This window comes from Mesoplodon mirus (assembly GCF_964341445.2).
Source record: "Mesoplodon mirus genome assembly, chromosome: 12".
Taxonomy (NCBI): Eukaryota; Metazoa; Chordata; class Mammalia; order Artiodactyla; family Ziphiidae; genus Mesoplodon; species Mesoplodon mirus.
Window position 1 is genome coordinate 13,207,498 of NC_138988.1, and position 19,322 is coordinate 13,226,819.

The following is a 19,322-nucleotide window of genomic DNA, read 5'->3' on the forward strand; positions in this document are numbered from 1 at the left end:
TCTGGAGGTAGCGCTCAACAATCTGTGTTTTAACAAGTCCTCCAAGTGATTCTGATGCATGGTAAAGTTTGAGAATCAATACCATGGGAAAACTTAATTACCCTCTGATCTAATCAATTACAGCAGTAGTTCCCAAACTGTGCTGTCCATTGGAACCACACCTGGGCGGCTTTAAGGAATAAAGGGTCCCGGGGTCCCAGGCCCAGGGATTGAATTAGTTGGTAGGGAGGATGGTAGAGTATTGGGCTCTTAAAGAACTCCCCAGATGACTGTCATATGCAGCACAATTTGAGAACCACTGAAATGGGGTTTTCTGGTGATTGTGCAGCTGTCTACATTATAAGCTTTTGGTATGGATACTAGTTAAAAACAGCAACAAACAAACAAACAAAACACATCTTACTATATTGCTACACTTTTAGATTTGCAAGAAGTTTTCATATGTGATCACTTTTAGTTTTGGCAATGAGGAGTAGCACCCTCATTTTACTGATAAATGTAGGCTTAGCAATTTGTTAAAAGATACCAAATTTGCATTTGAGATCCGAGGGCATAGCTTCCCCTTTTCATGACGAGTTATGCAAAGCTCCTGCCTAGATGACATTTGGGTAAGAAAGGCGTCCGTCCTCTCATTGGATGCTGATCACACTCAGCACATTTGATTATTTTGTAATCTGGCTCAACGAGGCAGTTGAGAAACCAGATGCAGATGAGCACTTGTGGAAGTCCCTGTGAAATAACTTTCAGTTGAGACTTAATGTTTTTCTAATTTGTGAGCCAATCATTTGGACAAATGCCAAATGAACCAGATAATTGCTCAAGCCTGCACCTCACTTTAATTGGACTATCAGTTCCTTAATGGCATTGGAATGTCCTGCCAGGGTCTGATGTTCTCCACCACACGGGCCAGGAGAATCCCCACGGTCCTGAACCATCAGACGGAAACTCCTCAGGGTGAAGCTACTTCTATCCCTTACACAGTCTTGGCAAAGTCAGGTCACATTCAAGACCACTTGAATGTGAAGACACACACTTGCTCTTTGGGATAGTTCATCCCATTTCAAAATCAAAGACACTCTAGTGACACTGCTGGTTATGATCCAGGTAAACTGGACCCAGTACCCAAGCATCTTGCTCTAGCAAATCACTTGTCTTCTGTACAGAATTGTTGGTTCCCTCACTCAGATTCTTTTTTCTGGCCCCAGCTGCTGCGAGCATTGGTTGTCTAACACCTCCAGCTGACCCCTTCTCTGGGAAATTGACTGGGAGGTTTTGCTCCATCTGCCCTGCCATCGCTACCACCACCTAAAGGGCAGTCCAATGAATAACTGATACAGAGATTTTTTTTAAAGGCCAGCCTCCTTGCCTCAGGTGGGAATAGCTCTGAGATGCAGTTTATACTCTAGACATCCCCTTCCAGGATGCAATATAGGCGAGACTTCATCTGAGACCATGTCCCTGCTCAGCTGCCCTCCATCGCCTCCCTAGCTTGCTTTCTCTTCCAGGTTTTTCCCAGAGGACACTCCTCCAGTGACTCATAGGTACCTGAATCCCTGCCTCTGCTTTTGAGGGCTTAGGCATCCTCTATCTTTACCACACGATATATATAGAGTGACATTAGTATTCTGTCGGAGCAGCATAGAAAATGTCAAGTTAAGCAATTCAGTCAGCATTCCCTAGAACCAATATGATCATCTACCTAAGTGGACGCAAACATTAAACATGAATAGAAATATTTCATTAGAAAAGTTACTTTTCAATCAATAAAATACCTAGTTTGGTTTTTTAAATTATATTTTTTATAAAAGACTCAAATTTCCTCAAGATTATAAGAGTCTATTCACTCTAACTCCAACATGCCTTCATGAGTGGAGAGAGAGATGTGATGATGGTATGACCCAGGGAATTTTTTCTGTGTAGCACCCCAGGGATGCCCATGAGCATATATCACACGAGTGAATCTCATCCATGACCTAGGCTAACACAGGAGAAAAAGTCTGGGAACAGTTGCCTTGAGGAATAATCAACTATCAATTGCACCCCAGGGATGCCCACGAGCATATGTCACACGAGTGAATCTCATCCATGACTTAGGCTAACACAGGAGAAAAAGTCTGGGAACAGTTGCCTTGAGGAATAATCAACTATCAATTGCAATAGGTCAGTCATAAACAAGGACACTTCTATTTGATGTACTCATAACCAGGCCTACTCTAATATACTGACCTCAAGGTAAAAGTCTCTCTATGGCATTCACCCACCCGGTGAGTAAATCACCCAGCACCTAGGTTAATTATTTAGCAGTTTTAATCCATTAATTATAGATACGTTACCTATACATTAAATACCCAGACAGACACATAAAACAAGACCAAGGGAAAAGCCTATTAAATATACGCTTCCTAACCATCTCTTATTCATGACTTTAGGGCTATTACCCAGCATGAAAAGGAGTCTCCTCTCTAGCACTGGAGGATGCTTAAATTTGATCGATAGCTGGAACCAACCTCCATTTTTTCTTCCTCATACTGAAGTATCTTGTTTTCATTTTGTTTCTTTGTTCATTTCAACCTCTCTAAGATTCTACTACAGGTAATAACTACTCAGTTATTTGATCCATAAGAGTCTAACTATTACCATTTGACAAGAAACAAAGTGACTTGTGAAACACAATCGTATTAGAGCTTACCCAAGTTAACCAATATTAATTTATGTCTATTTTTAAATAGTCAAATGTCTTCTCCCTCCTTCACTTCAGATGGACTCTACGATTCACCCATTCAATACTTAACTGCCCTTCAAGTCACCTGGAATATACTAGTGTGATTTTTTTGGGGGGGGACAGGAAAAATGTGATATTAAAGAGGGAGCTTCTAACTTGCTGTTTAAGATCCTCTAAAATTGGCCGTTAAATAATTTTTCCATCTTTCTCTTTCAAGTTTAAAGTTTGCCTGTACGCTTTATGTATTTGAATCAAAAATTCTGAAAAACATTCAGGATTCTCTATGGGCAAGAAACTATCCATATGTTTTATAACTTTGAACCTTTGTTCAGGCCATTTCACTCTATTCTGCAATGTTCCTGGTCCTTTTCTTTTTTCTTTTTTTTGCCTGTACAAAAATTATTTTTCAAAGCTCATCTGACTAGCCCAGTCCATTAGCTAAAGTCTTTTCTGAATTTCTGGAAGACTTACTATTTTCACCACTTGCTTGGCCTGTATCAGTCACTGACATGCCTTACCGTTCTCATACTCAACAAGGTTGAAATCGGGGGTTAAATAACCTCTCAGGCATTTTTATCTTATCTTTACTGATCTTGCTTGCTGATCTCAAGGGACTTAAGAAGACTCAGATCAAGAATTCATTTGGAATTAGTTCCAACTGGAAATGATTTGAAATAAACCCCTGAATGTAAGAGTTGAAGCAGTGATTACCACCTCACAGGCCTTGAACCCTGGGTAGGGGGAAGGGAAAGGATCTGGTGAGGATCTTGGGATATATAAATGTAAATCATAACATACGTATATAGAGATAGATATAGATATGGATATATAGAGATGGATGTATACACACATACACATCTCTACATACTGTTATGTTCAGCTGTGGGTACGTGCTCTTGATAAAAATCATTTAACGGCCTTTCTCACTTTTGGCTCTGCTTTTGGGACTTTAGTCATCCTCTATTTTTATCCCATGACTATGTCGCATGATTTCCAGTCATCTGTTACTGTCAAATTTTTTCATTTTAACTAAGGGACCTACAAAATCTTTTAAAATTATCACGGCATCCCCAGACTTAGCAATTGGCCAGCACTCACTTAGAAGGTTTCAGGACTATGTGATTCATTTCTTAGGCCACACACCCTCAGTTTTAGCTGTTCTTCTAACCAGCTGACATAGTGTTTAATAGAGAGCACACTTCTTTCTGCAGAACATCCGAAGCAATCTACCTTCGTGAACTGCGCTCCACAAGAATCGGCTCTAACTACCAATAATCAGAGCCCATTTGGCCATGGTGGGATCATTGTACTTGTCCTGGAGGAAGCTGGAATTATTGTTCTCAATATTTATAGGGTGGGAGATATGTGTGTTTAGGTCATCCTTACAGCAGGCCAAGCCAAGCTGATGATGACTCCAGGAGAAGAGAATTCTCCTAGGCCTCTTTGAGAAAGACTGCAGCCTCGTGAACTCTCACAAATTCTTGTCTTTGATGGGATGTTGGTTCAAGTAAAGAATTTGGTGAGAACAACAATTATGGAAGCTTTTCCATCCGTTTTTACCTTGCAGAGGGTGGAAGGACATTCAATTTGGCAGCAACTACTTATGCATGTCAGATCTACAGTCCAGGCACCGAGAAGTGCTTTACAGAAGGGCAAGTCAGGTCTCTGAATATGGGAAAATTATCAGGGCTTATGGAATCAGCTCCCTTTGTGTGCTGCCTTTCTCTTATTTATAATCTTTCAATTATGTTCTAAGAAGAACTGCTGCTTAGATATTTAAGATAAATTCTGAAGTCAGAGTCAAGATTTTTCTACAAGACAAATGCAAGTTGATGGCCTGGAGTTCTTGTTTCCTTGTTTTTTTTTTTTTTAATGCCCATAGGTTTGTTAAATCACTTAATTGTGTTTTCAATGATTTACTTAACTCATTAATTCATTTTTTTAACAGTCTCTCAACTCCTTCATCACTTAGTACAGTCGTTCATCCTTACATTCATTCATTATTTATTGAGCACATACTTTGTGCTTCAACATTGTATTAAGTCCTGAGGATTAAATGATGAGTTAAACCAAATATGGTCCATGACATCATGGGGAAGTTAAAGGGCAGTTAGAGAAAAAGACAGAAAAATCACATAAGCAAATGTAAAATGCAACGGTAGCATGATATATGAAGAGGGGACAGAAAAGCACTCTAGGCAGAGGAAACAGTGTGGACCAGTGGCCTGTGGAGGAAGGGAGGGTGGTGAACATGCAGCACAGAAAGCTCAGCATTGCTGAAGAGCAGAAGGAAAGGGCACATGGTGAAAAATGGAGCTGGAGGGGCAGACCACCAGTGCATAGCCTGGAAAATTCAGAGGTGAAAGAACAAGATGCACTTTGCTGGCTGTTCAAATACACCTTTCCACACCAAGTCCGCTCTTCCTCTCTCCAAGCCCAATCAGAGTGATAGCAACAGACGCCAAAGCATTTCATAAACTTCAGTCAATTTAGAAGAGGGGTTGATAGAGGAATAAAAATGAGCACCAAGGGAACTACGCCACCCATTGTAAGCATCAGGAGAAGCTGATTTAGAAAGTGGTCTCTTCTTATTGCTTACAGAATGCATTCCTTGTTTCTCGAGCGATATCTTCGGCCTAAAGATTTCTTCACCCCTTTTTCTTGGATTGAACGTTTATGTTTGGCAGAGGACATGGTAGTTTAGTGATTTTAAGAGTTTTTACTTTTTTTCTTTCCAGTATAAAGACTCACCTATAACACTAAGCTCTGCGCTGGAAAAGATAACTCCATGTTTATTTTCTGCCACACATTGATACATGCCAGCATCTGAGAGGTTCACTATTGTTATGTTGAGTGTTCCTTGCTCGATATGAATTCTATCCTGTGAAAGAAAAGAGGAACACAAAACAATGACCTTCTACAACTGAGACCTTAAGGCAATTTTGCTGCATGTTATATCAAAGGGGCTTAATGGGAAGAAAATAGCTATCACATAAGCAATTTACATACCATGATCTATTTATCTGTCAACTAAATTTGTGGCAGGTCAGATGCTAAATGGAACAACCCGTACATCACTTGGTAAATGGAATTTAAATTGTAGGACTCTCTTGAGCTCTCATTGATTTAACAGTGAAACCATTCAGATTAATATCCCCTCTAAATAGATGAACTTGAAATTTAAAATGCTTTTTTTACTCCAAGGCTTTGTGCTAACTGTGAGGAGTGGGAAATACAAGTAAGTTTACCTTTTAGAGTAGTTAAAACACTCTGATTATAATCAGGCAACACTTTGAAAGTTAATAGGATTGTAATCTTCTTGGATGAAGCAGAGACAAATATTTAATGTCAGCCAAAATTTACTAAGAAAAAGAGTAGGTATTAATAATTTAATGTTCCCTTACTCAATTGCTATCGGGGGCATGATCTAAGCTTAGGACCATCTGCTGGTAGCCAATCTGAAGAAAGCAAAGTTAGTGTACGGTACAATAGACCATCCTCATTCATGAGCCTGAGGCTATGTAACTTGAGGGGTCAATTTTTATAAGTACCCAAAAGGATCTCCTCTTCTCCAGAAGACCTGCCATTTAAGAAAGTAAAATATATAAAGACATACTGGTTTTCTGTTTGCCCCGGGGTTGTGATTTAGTTGGGTGGATACCATATTAGGCTTTGATCAAATCTAAGCATCCATGTTCTCTCTCTCACATTAAATAAAGGGAAGAAAATGCCAGTTACCTGGGTACTTACACTCTAGCGATTAGAGTTTGGCTTTTAGAATTGAGAGAATCATGGGACCAAAAAGAGTCCAGCAGTGACAGGCAGAGGTGTGGGTGGCAGGGTGTGGACTAGGCTCATCACACCAGCCCGTTTCTGCGGCTGCACACACCACACTGACATCCTGGCCAGCGCTCAGAGCAGCTGCTCTTCTCTGGGGGCTGACGGGGGAGGAAACCTGAGCACAAAAAACTGGCTCTCAACTTGGGGCCTGAGGAAAATGTCGAATTTCAGCGAACATTGGACTTCAGTAGGAAAATTAAACTAGACACAATTGTTCCTCATTCTAAGGTCCCACCTTCACTTATTTTTATGGGCATCATTCCTTCAGTTATCTCTTTGAGCATCCTTAACAGACTTATTCCGATTTCTGTTTTAGACTGTTCTACAGGTTGGTTATCTTTCTAAAAAAATTTTTTTTGCATATGGTTTGGAATATTGGTGTGCAGGCTTATTTTGAAAAGGAGTTACTTTTGTCTGTCTTTTCCCCTCTATTTAGCAGTTTTGTGGTTGCCTCCACCTCACCCCCTGGGCCGCTGGTCCAGAAGCAGAACTACTCATGGCTTCTCTCAGGTCCTGATCTGGGAGGATGCTTGGACTACTGCAATTCCCATCCACGGCCAGTAGGGGGCATAACCTGGTACCTTCTACCTCTCTTATGTCACAGAGTCCTATTAAGCCAGGCAGCAGTTTGTTTGCATTTGCACTTAAGCCTTAGCTACAAGGATATTGTACCCTTGACTCCAGAGAGGATTTTTTTATACCTGAGCTCTCAGCTACTACTGCCTGCTTCAGGGCCTATAGGCTGGTGCCTCCAGCCTCACTCATCACTTTTAGTTTTTCTTCTATTTCTGTTGCATTAGAGATGTTAGTCTCGAGCTTGCATATGGCATTGTTAAACGTCTGAGGCAGAGTGGGCATTTTCCTGGTGAACATACTGGACCATGTTGTCCACTAGTCTCCTCAGACGGAAGACGATAATAAAACCACATTGAAGGGGAGAATTTGGATGCTGAAAGGTGTTACTCACTCATTCTTGTCTAGCATACATGCAAATTTGTGTCTTAGCACAATTACATGTTCCAGACCTTCAGCATAATTTTCCAATTGTAAAGCCAGAGATGTTAATCTCTGAAGACCAAAGATCAACAATAGATGCTTAACAAGGTTGAACAAGGCTGGAGTATCAGATTTATGTACAGTTTGTATTTATCAACTGCATTCGCTTTCACTTTTTCCACTCTTTATGGCACTGGGCTTCATATAATTTTGGAGACAATTGGTCATTTTTCTGTTTCCATAGCAACAACACCAAATTCAACATTACAGTAAATATTAAGACACAATTATCATCCATTTGCTTACCCAAGTTAACAGTGGTTCACCATTTTTCAGCCACCTGTAGGTAGGTTTGGGCCTTCCATTGGCTTTACATTCCCAGAAGACATTTTCTTCAATGGCCACATGAATGTCATTTATTTTTTGAATCCAGTTAGGTTGAGCTACAGCAGTTCACAAAGCAAAGACATACATTCAGTGTATGTTCAATCCATGTTTATCATATGCAATCAAGGGACAAAAATAGGCTTATAATAAAATTCCTTTTCCAGAGGTTATGCAAATTATAAAGCTGGGTAGAAGTTCAGGGGGTGCTTTTAGAAAACACCCCACCCTATGTCCAACTCTGAATGTCGTATTTTTGCAGCCCACGTGGCTGGTTCTTTCATTACTAAAGGCAGAATGAATAACACTACCATGAGTCACATGGTACAATTAACTGACCTTCCCCCCAAATATCTATTCTTCCTTTTTTCCTTTTAATACGAGAAATCTCCCACCACCAGCCTACTACTTTTAGCTGGGCTCATGTTTTTTCTAGCTACACGCTGCATTTCCAAGATTCCTTTGCAGCTGGTGGTAACCATGGGCCTAAGTTCATACCAATGATATGTGGTGTGTGTGAAAGTGATGAGAGCAACTTCCAGGTGACTGACTTAAAGATACGTGTCCTGGACTCTCACTGCCCTTCCCCACTGACTGGAAAAAGTAACAACAGAAGTAGCTTTGGGCTCAGAGATGAAGCTATGTAGGATGAAAATGCTGACCTGCCAGCCTCAGACCTTGAATGGCCCTGTGGAGGAAAGCAGCACCAGACCCACCTGCCTAATTTTGGAGAGATACATGTGAGAGAAATAAACTTCTTAGTTAAGGCACTATATTTCTGGGTGTCTCTCACACACATCATATGGATACTTTTTGTGACTCCTTTCTCCTTCGAGGCTATCATCATTTTCTATTATTGACTTCTTTCATATCGATAGAATGTTATCCACAAGCGTATGGCCCTGGAATTCCAAATCTCTGATGAGTCCTGGTTTTTGCCAAAACCTTCTCAGGAAATCAAGTCCTGCCCACAATCTAACACAGGAATTCAAGACAGCACTTAATTCCCACACTGCCCAATGCCCTCTTCCACCCTCCCCACCAAAATTATGCCTAATTTTTCATGCTTCAATTAAGGTCATATTTTCTTTCCTTGTTCTTAAGGGAGATAAAGACAATGTTAACCTATGTTCCCTAAAAAGTCTTCATCAATATCAAGCCTTCCCTAAAGCACAATTCGTGCCATTGGTAACTATAATGGCAAACATATTTAGGCAGAAGACCCTCAGCACAAAGTTCATGCAGGAGAGAAGCACAGTTGTCATTCTGGAATGTTATCTTCTAACAAGGCACTTCCACAGGATAATGCCTACCAATGTAAACTTAACAGTCAAAACTGGTATCAGTATTTAATTAGAAGATGCTACTCAATATTCTTAACTCATCTCTTTGCTGACTTGACCTCAGTATCTTTATTCAGTGAGGCTACTGATCATCCATAATTTAATTCAAAAGGAAATGACTAGTATTGAGGCCAAGCTATCTTATCTTCCCAGCAATAAATGAAACTGGAAAAACACTAACAAGTCACTTAACCAGCAGAGGTCTCTAGGTCCCTGAATAAATGCTGCTTTCTCCTTTTATCCATCTATAAGCAATTTCATGTTTTTCAAAGAGCAAAACACAATTTGACAAATCCTCTACTGATGGGGATGATGCATTGCTGCATATGCGGAGAGGCTGAAAGGGTCAACTTTCAAAAAAGTTATAACATCAACAAGTATTAACTTGAACAAAGGGTTATAACCTTTATCCTTGAAAGAGCTGCAAGCCGACCATTTTTCTTTATCTTCCTGCTGCTAATGCAAAGGAGCTCAAAAGGTAGACACCTTTTTAGTTCTCTGCCTGGAAAATCTGATGTGTACTCCTGATAAGGCTAATGGCAGTTGTCTGCCTGATTTCACATTCAACCTGCTGAATATTTACCCCCCACAGAGTTTATGAAAACAAAGCAAAAAAGAAAAGCTACAGAAATCTGTGTGGAATATTAACAACTAAGCCAAACTTTTCAAAGAGAGTGAGGAAGAAAAAAAATGGAAGGGCAAATGTAACTTATGAAGCAATGTCAAGTTGAAGTTCAAAAAGGAAACATCAAAACGATGTGCAGAGACAGAGATTTCAATGTCATAGATTTCCTGTAACTCTTGGGCTTATTCATTGCTTTCTTTCAAAAATACAGAAAGCTGGAAGCACTACCTTGCAATCTCAAAAAGGAGATGGGGAAGGGAAGGGAGGGCCTTGAGAGGATTTTGAAAAGACCTTGCAAAGTTCTAACTAATTAAACACTTCTGAGGGCTCATTCTGTCTCTTGCAACAGGGTTATGGAGGTTAAGGTGCTCGACAGGAATGCTCCGTGGTAGTGATTTGTGCTGGTCAAGGTGAAATCGACAGCAAATTCAGCCTTTGGGAGACATCGTCAGGTACTATCCTTTTTTTTAAGTAAAATTAATTCGTGGAAACCAAATTTGAATGGTTAAAAACCTATTCCTCCTGAAGTAAAATAAATTCATATATGCCAAATCTGAAATGATATAAACATGTTCCTCTTGAAGTCAGTATCTGGACATGGGCCCAGGGGGTCAGGATTGGAATATCATATTATATAAATGGCAAAGAATGAGATAATGTTTTTTTTTTAACATAACTGCAGATCTACAGGGCAAAAGCCCACACAGTGAAGGTTCCTCCTGCCACTCACTTAGATTGGATGAATCATCTCTAAGTGGGTGAGTTTTTTGTAATAGAATAGTCCTGTGCCTGATGGAAATTATTCATATCTCTACATAGGTCTTAGGGTCACCCAGTTCAAAGTCCTTGGATGACAAATGGTTCATTTTAGTGCATAATAGAAAATATTGTTTCCTGTAACTTGTTTTTGATAATGTATTTGGGTCCATTGTATTTATCACTTAATATCTAGGTTCGACTACATTTTATAACTCCATGTCTGAAAAATAGCTCCAAGGAAGGCTTGAACAGGTTGATTCAGCCCTATTATTTCAGAAAGAAGGTTATGTCTAAATGTCTTTTGGGGCATTATATATATAGATCCCAAATACTAAACAGAATTAATCATATTCACATATTAAAACAGGACCATCTGTTTTGGCCATTCATGTTCTTTCAAGGTTTGAATAGAAGAATCTCTCCTCTAAAACATCTTAAGTCTTGTTCTCAAGATACAAATTCAAATATACAGTTAAATGGTTGTGTTTTATTTGACCCTGTGACACTGTTAGTCTCTTGGATAAATGAACAAGCTCTTCATTTCAATCTTTAGTTCAATAACTGCCAGAAATGACCTAAGTCAATGTATATTCCAGCCACTGGAATCATGCAAGCATCTTATCCAATAACAATTTATATTGCAGACAGATATAATTTGAACTTAGTGGTTAAACAATTCTCAGACATATCTGGCTCTCTGACTGTCCAAACCCAGAAATTTCTGGTAGAAAGAAATGCCATCATGAGCCTTAGACCTTAGAAAGTTAAAAATTTTAAAGAAAGGATATAATGGGGAAAAACAATTTAAATTGTTATTAGAATGATGACCTGTGGGCATTCAAAATTATTTCTGGTTGCTTATACAGTCTTGGAGAAGATGAATCATGTCCAAGGAATGCAGAGGTCTGGCTAACATTACTTAAGAATTATACTGTTAGTGAGCTCTATGAACCTGAGGATAATTACTTGGCTTCAGTTTACCATATATATAGTTGCTTCCCAAATCTTTATCTCCAGCTGGAATTCTTATACTGTTGACAGAATCATTGAGATACTGTCAATATCTGTACCTTGAATCCAACATTCCCAGTATTGGCACTTGAACTATTCCTTTTCCAACCTTACTGTAGAGAGTCTTCTAATTTATTGTTATAGTTTCCTCTTAAACCCTCAACTTCTCATTTGCAGAAGTCACTAAAAGGAAGGACGAGCTTCACAAGAAATACTCATACTGTGTTCTGTGCTAGGGTCCAAATTTGATCTCCCCTCATAATCTCCAGTCCTCTGACTTCAGGCTCTCATCCACTCCCCACACAACACCAGCAACCAATATCCTAATGAGCAGTGGTCCCCAACCTTTCTGGCATCAGGGACCGGTTTTACGGAAGACAATTTTTCCACGGACTGGAGGTGGGGGGATGGTTTTGGGATGATTCAAGCGAATTACATTTATTGTGCACTTTATTTCTATTATCATTATATTGTAATATATAATGAAATAATTATACAACTCACCATAATGCAGAATCACTGGGAGCCCTGAGCTTGTTTTCCTGCAACTAGATGGTCCCATCTGGGGGTGATGGGAGACGGTGACACCCGAAGTGTGTTGCTTATGTCCAGTCTACTCCATAAGATGCAGCTTAATTGTCACTTGCCACTCACTGATAGTGTTTCTGCAAGCAACTGATTTCTTACGGTCTCTGTGCAGTCAAACCTCTCTGCTAATGATAATCTGCATTTGCAGCCGCTCCCCAGCGCTAGCATCACTGCCTCAGCTCCACCTCAGATCATCAGGCATTAGGTTCCATAAGGGGCGTGCAACCTAGATCCCTTGTACACTCAGTTCACAGTAGGGTTCATGCTTCTCTGAGAATCTAATGCCTATGCTGATCTGACAGGAGGTGGAGCTCAGGTGGTAATGTGAGTGATGGGGAGCGGCTGTAAACACAGGTAAAGCTTTGCTCACTAGCCTGCCGCTCACCTCCTGCTGTACCTAACAGGCCACGGACTGGTACCGGTCTGTGGCCGGGGGTTGGGGATCCCTGCTAATGAGGGTTTTCAAATTCAGTTCTATGATGCTCAGAGAATTCTTGGGAGGGACGTCCTTCAACTAGGACAGCCTTGCTTTGTTTTAAATATTGAAAATTTCATGTTTAAAAAAGTAACGTGACAATTTAACAATACATACATGTTGAAAAGTACTATTTTGAGGTATCTAAATCTTGTCCTTTTGTAGAAAGAGCTTTGAATTTGGAACCTGGAGATTGAGCGCATACATTTTCTCATTTAAATCAAGGGATGGCTGGACTTGGTGTCTAAAGTTCCTTCTGACTTTAATGTGCTAAACCTTTAATTACCTCTTGAACCATCTGAATTCTTGGATCTCCTGGGTTCTCTGTTAATTACTGTTTCACTCAGACTTTCCTATTTGTGATCTCTTCATCTCTGTGTAAGTTGCACTGTACTTTTGCTCCTGGCAATGGCAGAGGAGGTGCCACCAGGCCAACTGTCTCACAGGTAACAATAATAAGCCACAAAGAATATAAAAACCAACAATGTGAAGGCACGCTTACGGGTAACCAAAAGCAGGTACATTTCTATTAATAGGTACTCATTAATATATAAAACAGATATGATTGTAGGAAGTAATCCATGCATGAGATAATGGATAGAATGTGCGAATGTGCTTTGCACACTGTAAATGTTGTACAAATTAAGAGAATATTGCCATCATTTCATATTTTTAGGCTAGTATTTAAAGTACTCTGTCATCTGGTTCTACCTAGTTCTCTCACTTTCTGTCCAAGTATGCCCAGTGAACACACAGCTCCTGTCAAATGAGGGTCTTCTTTGTTCTCAAATCCAATAAGCCAGCTCCTGCCTCATATACTTGTTCAAAACAACTTGTGTTTTTGGAATGTTCTCCTCCCCTTCATCCCTACCCAGTGTTCACTCCGCGGAAACACTTCCTCCACGAAGCCTTCCCTGATCTGTCAACTGCTATCCTCCTGAACACATACAGCTCATAGGGCACGAACACCAAAACTGTTCTGTGTCATCATGTGTATTGTTTTTGAATGGGTTGGTTTAACTCTTTTTTTTTTTTTTTTTTTGCAGTACGCAGGCCTCTCATTGTTGTGGCCTCTCCCGTTGCTGAGCACAGGCTCCGGACGCACAGGCTCAGTGGCCATGGCTCACGGGCCCAGCCGCTCCACGGCATGTGGGATCTTCCCGGACCGGAGCACGAACCCGTGTCCCCTGCATCAGCAGGTGGACTCTCAACCACTGCGCCACCAGGGAAGCCCTGGTTTAACTCTTTTACTGCTACCTAATTTCTATAAGAACATACGTTTTCTCTTTTCTTCCTGGATGTGTTGTAGTCATTTCAGAACTTGAGAAATGAATCAATGAATAAAAAAGGATTGGAAATTAGCCATATGTTCATGAAAAAGGTCTTAAGGCTGGTTCACTAAGCCCACTGCCACCCAAACAAACCAAGCTATTATCTAGTTTAACACAGACTAATTTCTTTATGTTTATTTTTAATTCTCAACTCGGTCACTGCCTACTGTTTCTCTGAATGTGCTCTTATTGGGTTAAATACATTCCTTTCTCCATCCCCCTATTCACCTTCTGAACAGAGTACTACCAATCACAGACACTAAAGTACTGACATAATATCTCTATCAGCATCACTTTATATGTGCTATTTCTCGACCTCATAATAACCTGCAAGTTAAGTGTCATTGTCCCCATTTTACAGATGAGGTCCAGAGACATGAAAGTCCAGATTCAGAAAGTGGCTCAGTTAGGACTGGTACACAGGCCTTGCTTGGCTTCAACATCCGTGCTCTCCTGACAGGCTCTTAAACTATGCCCCTACTGTCAATGGAGAAGGGAGTATTCTTTTGGACCCATGGTTCTCAAAGTGTGGTCTCAGGACCACTGGGGTTCCCCAAGTCTCTTTCAGAGAGTCCATGAGAGCCTTTCTTTCTACCTACACATCTGTGTGAGATCAGATTTTCTTTGTACACTTCAACCAAAACAACAATCGTGACAGATTAAATACAGAAGCACATACCAGAATCTAGTTTTTTCTGCTAAAATAGACATTAAAGATATTTGCAAAAACCTAAACAACATCCCTCTTTTTTGTTTGGAAAAATACAGTTTTCTTAAAATACATTAATTATGTTAATATGCACTGATTATACTGTTGTCATTTTAAAATAAAGTACTCAAATTCTCAGGATTAATTTCTAATATGCTATATACTGGCAGAAATAACCCACATAAGCAAAAGTTTTTTGGAGTATACGATAATCTTTCAGAGTGAAAAGGCGATCTGAAACCCAAAATTTGAGGACTCCAGCTTTAGAGAAGCATGGAAATTTTCAGATAAATGAATATATGTATGCAAAACTTGCTACAAGTAAATTTAAACAATATTCCTTGATAGATAAAAATTGTAACAGTTACTTCTGCCTTCTTTGATGACAGAGTAAGGGAATGGAACTGCATTTCACTACATTGTCTTTGATGTGACTTTTTCTTCCCTGGTCTGAAGCTTCTCATGGGGTAAGGACCCTGTAACCCTACTCCTGTATTACTTCCCAATGACCATTATTTACAAAATGTTTCAATGTGCACCCCTTGAAAAATTGCACCAACCCACTTAATTGGAACTACCAGCTGAAGTGAAGGAAACAAAAATTGTTGACTATCTGAAGTGACACTCAAGGAAACTGAGGGTCTCGATATCAGTTCTGTCTAGGACAGTTAAGCAGATTACAGCTTTACTGCAAAATTACCTTATCTGTTGTGTTCATTTTTTGGTCACTCAATCCTTTAAGCCACTTTGTGGGGCTGAATATTATCTAGTGATCACATATACATAGCACATCTGTGGGGAAATTAGTATGAGATGCTACACGATGCTTCTGTATTCTGACCTTAGAGATAACCCAACACCACGTGCAGTGTCATCATGGCTACAGTTTTGCCTTTAGAGCCAAAGGACCATTGCCCACAAGGTCTAGACATATAGCCATAGATGTAAGTTGGAGAGGAAAATAAAAAAGAACTCTTTTGGACTCAATAATCAGGTGGTCACCTTGGAAAATAGGAAGTGAATAAGTCAACTGTTCAACTGGATGTTTTAATTTATGACTTTGGTTGTGGAAAATAAGCAGAAGTATCTGGATGATTGATGAATTTTTTCCCTTTACCTATTTTATTAAAATGTCTTATTGGCAGGAAAAGGAACACAGAAAGAGCAGTTTTAGTCATAGCTCTGATTCTCGCTCATTCTATCACCTTGGGTAAGTTATTTTATGTCTCTGGGACTTTTTCTCTTTTTCTTTTTTTTTTTTTTAACTTATAAAAATCAAAGAGAAGGGCTTCCCTGGTGGCGCAATGGTTAAGAATCCGCCTGCCAATGCAAGGGACATGGGTTCAAGCCCTGGTCCAGGAAGATCTCACATGCTGTGGAGCAGCTAAGCCAGTGCGCCACAACTACTGAGCCTACGCTCTAGAGCCCGCAAGCCACAACTACTGAGCCCTTGTCCCACAACTACTGAAGCCCACGCGCCTAGAGCCTGTGCTCCGCAACAACAGAAGCCACTGCAATGAGAAGCCCACGCACCACAACCAAGAGTAGCTCCTGCCCACCACAACTACAGAAAGCCCGCGCGTAGCAACGAAGACCCAACACAGCCAAAAATAAAAATAAATAAAATAAATTTAAAAAATCAATGAGTTGGCCCCAGTAGATCCTTCCAGCTCAAACATTATAGGATTCTATGAACAACAGCCTGCTCACCGCTCAAATATTATATTCCCTATTTCCTCATGGTGAAGATGATTTTACTCTCTTAACACCCGTTACATATGGGAGAAACTGAACAAAAGGCATTAAATATCAGGCTCCTTTAGTTCATGCTTCATTCTTCTAAATGATGTTACTCTGTTGGTCTATTTGTGCAAAAAGGAAGTGACTATACAGACATAATGAGGTGGAAAGATGAATAATTATCAAGTGAATTAAATCCATTTTATACTTCCCTTTCCTTTTTTCAAAGATAATTACTTTAGCACCCTCCTACTTTGTCTATGTAGACTGGCCATAATGCTTGATGTGACAGCAAGCTGGTAGCTTTCATGGGAAGCAGGAACACCTTTGCTTGCATGTAATTTAATCTTAGGATTCACTCTACCACTTGAAAACAGCCTAGCACGAGAGCTATGGTTCTCACACTGTGGACTCCAGACAAGCTGCATAAGCATGACCAAGGAACTTAACAGAAATACAAATTCTCAGGTCCCACCCTAGTTCTACAGAATCAGAACTTCTGGGGATAGAATGCAGTATTCTGTATTTTAATAAAATTTTCAGATTACTCTAAAGCACACTGAAGTTTGAGAACCTCTAGCATGAAGGAACAGGCATAGAATTTGGAATCTAGCTCTACATAACCATGTAACTTCAATCAGTAACATTTTCTCTTTGGGAATCAATTTCCTTATCTATAAAATGGCTAAGTGTAGGAATGACTTGGGAGTGTCTTACTCATTCTAACTCCAAAATATATGTCAAGCCTCCATTTATTTTCCTTCTTTGAGTCCTAGCCACCAACCTCTCTCACCTGGTTGGCTTCTTGACCAGTTGTCCTGCTTTTACTCTTGGTTCCCTATAATCTAATCACCACAGAACAACCGGAGTGATCTTTTAAAAGCATGAATGTGATTGAGTCATTCCCCTGCTTAAAATCCTCCACTGGTTTCCCGTTATGATCAGAATAAATCCCAAACTCTGTGCCTGGCTTACAAGATACTGCATCATCTGTCACCCTCCTATGTTTCCAAACTTTTTGCCCTTTCTCACTATGACTAAGTTACACTAGCTTCCTTGATACATCTCACAATGCAGTGTTAATTGCAATGTTAAGTAGTTTCCTGTCTCAGGGGCTTTGCAGTTCCTTACCTTCTGCCTGGAATGTACCACTCCTTGAATGCCTGGCTCTTTTGCGTCCTTTAGGTTTCAGCTCCAAAGTCAAATCTCAGACAAGTCTTCCCTGACTACCTTATCTTATGAAGCCTTTCTTCTGCTCCTAGTTATTTGCTATCATATCATACTACTCATTTTCTTCACAACTCTTACCACACTATGAAATTTTCTAGTTCGTTTATTTGCTTAATAGTAAATTGCCCATCAGCTTCTAGTAAAAGACAAGCTCCTTGAAGGCAGGGATTTGTCCTACAACCCTAAGTGCCCAGCATTGCCTGCCATATGGTAGGCAATAAAAATTTCTTTTGAACAAATTAATAATATATTAAAGCCATTTTAGAAAATGTCAACCTTTAAGTAACAAAGATCTGTAGTATTTTAACCCTGAATATATAACAGATCTATTTTTAGGAAGTTTTTTATGCTGAAAAATATCTGAAAGAGCAGATTAAAATTAGACCACACAGACAAGTATAGGTCATGGCAAAATAAATTGGGAAAATGGAGATGGGTAAAAATATTTTATGTCTGAACTAGCTTCAGTTCTTCCCATATCCCAACCACGAGTAGCACATGCTAACCTAAAGACACAGCCACAGTGGAAACACACCAACCAGGAACAGGGGCTTCTATCATCCTGACACAGGGAACATAGGAGCAATGGAACCATGCCCAGCAGGTCTTTGGAGGAAGGTAAAAGGGTTTTAGGGCAGGATCAGAAAAATTGCCATTTTGTCAGGCCAGAACAGAAGTGAGCACACCTGTCCGTGGCTGTTCAAGTGAAGAGTTGATGAATGGGATGCAGCAACCTGGAACCAAAAAGGAGAAGCAGGTTTCTAAGCTGAAACCCATGGTTTATAATCCCTGAGCACAGCACATATTAATGTTGTAAGAAATTTTCTTGTTAACAAAGACAGAACATTCATGGATAAGTGACTGGGGCTACTTTCTCCCCTTTTGTGAAATATATGGTGACTTTAATGATAATAACTCATTTAACTTGGAGATCTAGGCAGCTGGATATCAGAAACACAGCATTGGACAAACCCACTACAGACCAGAAAAAATATTTAAAAAGAAAGAAAAAAAATGACAGCCAAGCACTTTTGTATAATTAAGCTCTCCTGTGACAATGAAAACAATTTGATAATTTCTGTGTCAACTAGCTGATACGCTAGTTGAGGATAAACAAAAGAATAAACATAGATGCAAAAGCCCAGCACCATGAAAGTCAACTTATTAGACAAGCTTCTAACACCAAGGGTGGTTGACAACTGAGGAAAAAGCTGAGTTATCTTCAGAAAGTAGGCAAATTTCATTCTGCTTTCTTCTCCATGCATGGATGCAGACAACTTCATTTAAAAGGGAAACACTGTTAGGACCTGATTTTCATCTCCAGGCAGGATCCCTGAAAAAACCTTTCACTATACAAGGCTGGAGGCCAGTGACAAGGTTGATTCTCCAGAACAGTAACAGTGGACTCTTCTATTTCTGGTGCAGGAAATCTCTGACCTACTAGAAAGCACTATGTCAACTCCTGGTAACAGACTATTTCACGCCTTTTTAACATAGTGAAACAGATATTTCACTTCAAAGAAAAACATGAAAGTGAAAAATGACTCAATCAATTATTCGAGCAACACA

The 19,322-nt window shown here is 39.9% G+C and overlaps 1 protein-coding gene across 7 annotated transcripts in view; it reads right to left on the bottom strand.

Moving 5' to 3' along the window:
• Positions 1-19,322, bottom strand: part of CNTN4 (contactin 4) — a 547,079-nt gene that overhangs the window by 142,834 nt on the left and 384,923 nt on the right. For all 7 annotated transcript variants that reach the window (XM_082637407.1, XM_082637404.1, XM_082637405.1 and 4 more), the window contains 2 exons: positions 7,865-8,001; positions 5,474-5,603 (listed from right to left, as the gene is read on the bottom strand). In XM_082637407.1, coding sequence (XP_082493533.1) covers positions 5,474-5,603; positions 7,865-8,001 — 267 coding nt within the window. The remainder of the gene's footprint in view (positions 1-5,473; positions 5,604-7,864; positions 8,002-19,322) is intronic.